Raw genomic sequence first — 1,842 nt, 5'->3', positions numbered from 1 at the left:
AGTTTCCAGCACATTCCATGATCAGGAAGACACATTCCAAGGCTTCAAATTTCATTAATCTCCAGAGAAACGACCGGAGTGCTTATTTACACATTTAACAAACATTAAATTTAATCCCTAACGTCAATTACATACAGTGCAGATCAACACAAACAATATATAGAACATAAAAAAAAGAACTTTTTAGTTCAAAACAAGTCTTTGAGATTATACTGTAAAAAGATTTGCAGAGGCTTCTCCCGAGCTTCATTTTGATCAGCTCTTGATTCAGTTTCAGAACTCAGAATCAGCACCCGACTGCTGGGATGTGGAATTCAGAAAATAAGGCTTCAGCTGGTTCTTGCAGAAGTCCTCATACTCACCTCTATCCCCTGCCTTCTTCTTCACCTCCACCACCACCAACGATGGCGTCAGCTCAAATATTTCAGCCGCAACCTTCAAAGCCCCACCTTTCCCCCCTTCCTTATTCCCCTCCAAATTCACCAAATAATCCTTCTTCCTGAATGTAAAGCTCAGAAGCATCGCAATTTCTTCTAACTTCGACACAATCACAGACACAGGCTCGCCGGAAACAAATCTCTTCTCCTCCCCTGTTTCCTCAAACAAACCCGAAAGATCAAAACCCGGAGAGAATGAGATTATATCAAACGCATTAAGACTCGCCGGCCTCCTCAAACCCAATCCTTTCCTCTTCGAAGCAAATTCGGGTTCCAATGGCTCCTCCGGCGGTTCCTCCGGTGGTTCCTCCGGCGGCTTATCGATGTCATCCAGACTGTAAAAACGATCATTTTCGAAATAGAACCGCACATGACGAAACCCTTTCTTAAACCAGCGATTCTCCATGATCTCCGGAATGGTAATCCGAGAGCTAGGGTTTACATCAAGCAGACGCAGGACGAGCCGAGTGAGCTCCGTTGAAAACCATCTAGGACACCGGAACTCCCCTTTATAAATTTTCCGATACAGCAACATAATGTTCTGATCATGAAATGGAAGATAACCAGCCATGAGAACAAAGAGAACTACTCCACATGACCAAATATCCACCTTTGCGGCATCGTAGCCCTTCTGGGCCAAAACTTCCGGCGCAACATAAGCCGGCGTGCCGCAAAAGGTGTGAAAAAGACCATCTTTCTGGCTCTGATCTGACACCGCGCTGAGACCAAAGTCGGAAACTTTAAGATCGCCATTTTCGTCCAGAAGAAGATTCTCTGGTTTGATGTCCCGATGATAGATCCCTCGCGCATGGCAGAAAGCAACCGCAGAAACAAGCTGCTGAAAGTACTTCCTCGCAACGTCCTCTCGAAGGCGACCTTTCGCGACCTTTTTAAACAGCTCGCCGCCGCGCACATATTCCATGACGAAGTATATCTTGGCTTTGGTGGCCATGATTTCGAAGAGCTGGACGATGTTGGGATGGCGAACGCGGCTGAGGATCGCGATTTCGCGCTTGATGTGAGCGACGAGCCCGCCTTTGAGAATCTTCTCCTTGTCGATAACTTTAATGGCGACGCTCTCGCCGGAGCGGACGTTGCGGGCGACGTATACCTTAGCGAAGTTACCTTGACCGAGAAGTTTTCCGACCTCGTAGCGGCCGAGGAGGAGTGGTTTGCGGTACTCCGGCGACTTCAGCAGCGACGGAGGTGCGGGTGGCGGCGTCCTGTCGGCCATTAAGTGACTGCGGGCTTCTCAGAGGACTAAAGTTCGGTGCTTTAAGTTATAAATAAGGTGCGATGGGGTTGGAGCAGGGGAGAAAGGAGCCGATGCCATGGGGTCAGGGAGACCGTTTGATTTGTGAATCGGTTCAAATGGACGGCTGGAGATGCGATTGGACTTTTGAAA

The 1,842-nt window shown here is 48.2% G+C and overlaps 1 protein-coding gene across 1 annotated transcript; it reads right to left on the bottom strand.

The window, feature by feature from the left end:
• LOC110019358 (CBL-interacting serine/threonine-protein kinase 12-like) lies at positions 1 to 1,730 on the bottom strand. The gene has a single exon (XM_020717001.1). The coding sequence runs from the start codon at positions 1,669 to 1,671 to the stop codon at positions 274 to 276; it is 1,398 nt and encodes a 465-aa protein (XP_020572660.1). The 5' UTR covers positions 1,672 to 1,730; the 3' UTR covers positions 1 to 273.
• Between the last annotated feature and the right edge of the window lie 112 nt (positions 1,731 to 1,842).

This window comes from Phalaenopsis equestris, unplaced genomic scaffold (genome assembly GCF_001263595.1).
Source record: "Phalaenopsis equestris unplaced genomic scaffold, ASM126359v1 Scaffold000054, whole genome shotgun sequence".
In the NCBI taxonomy this organism is placed as follows: domain Eukaryota; kingdom Viridiplantae; phylum Streptophyta; class Magnoliopsida; order Asparagales; family Orchidaceae; genus Phalaenopsis; species Phalaenopsis equestris.
The sequence above is the reverse complement of the archived record's forward strand: the minus strand, read 5'-3'. Positions and strand labels throughout refer to the sequence as shown.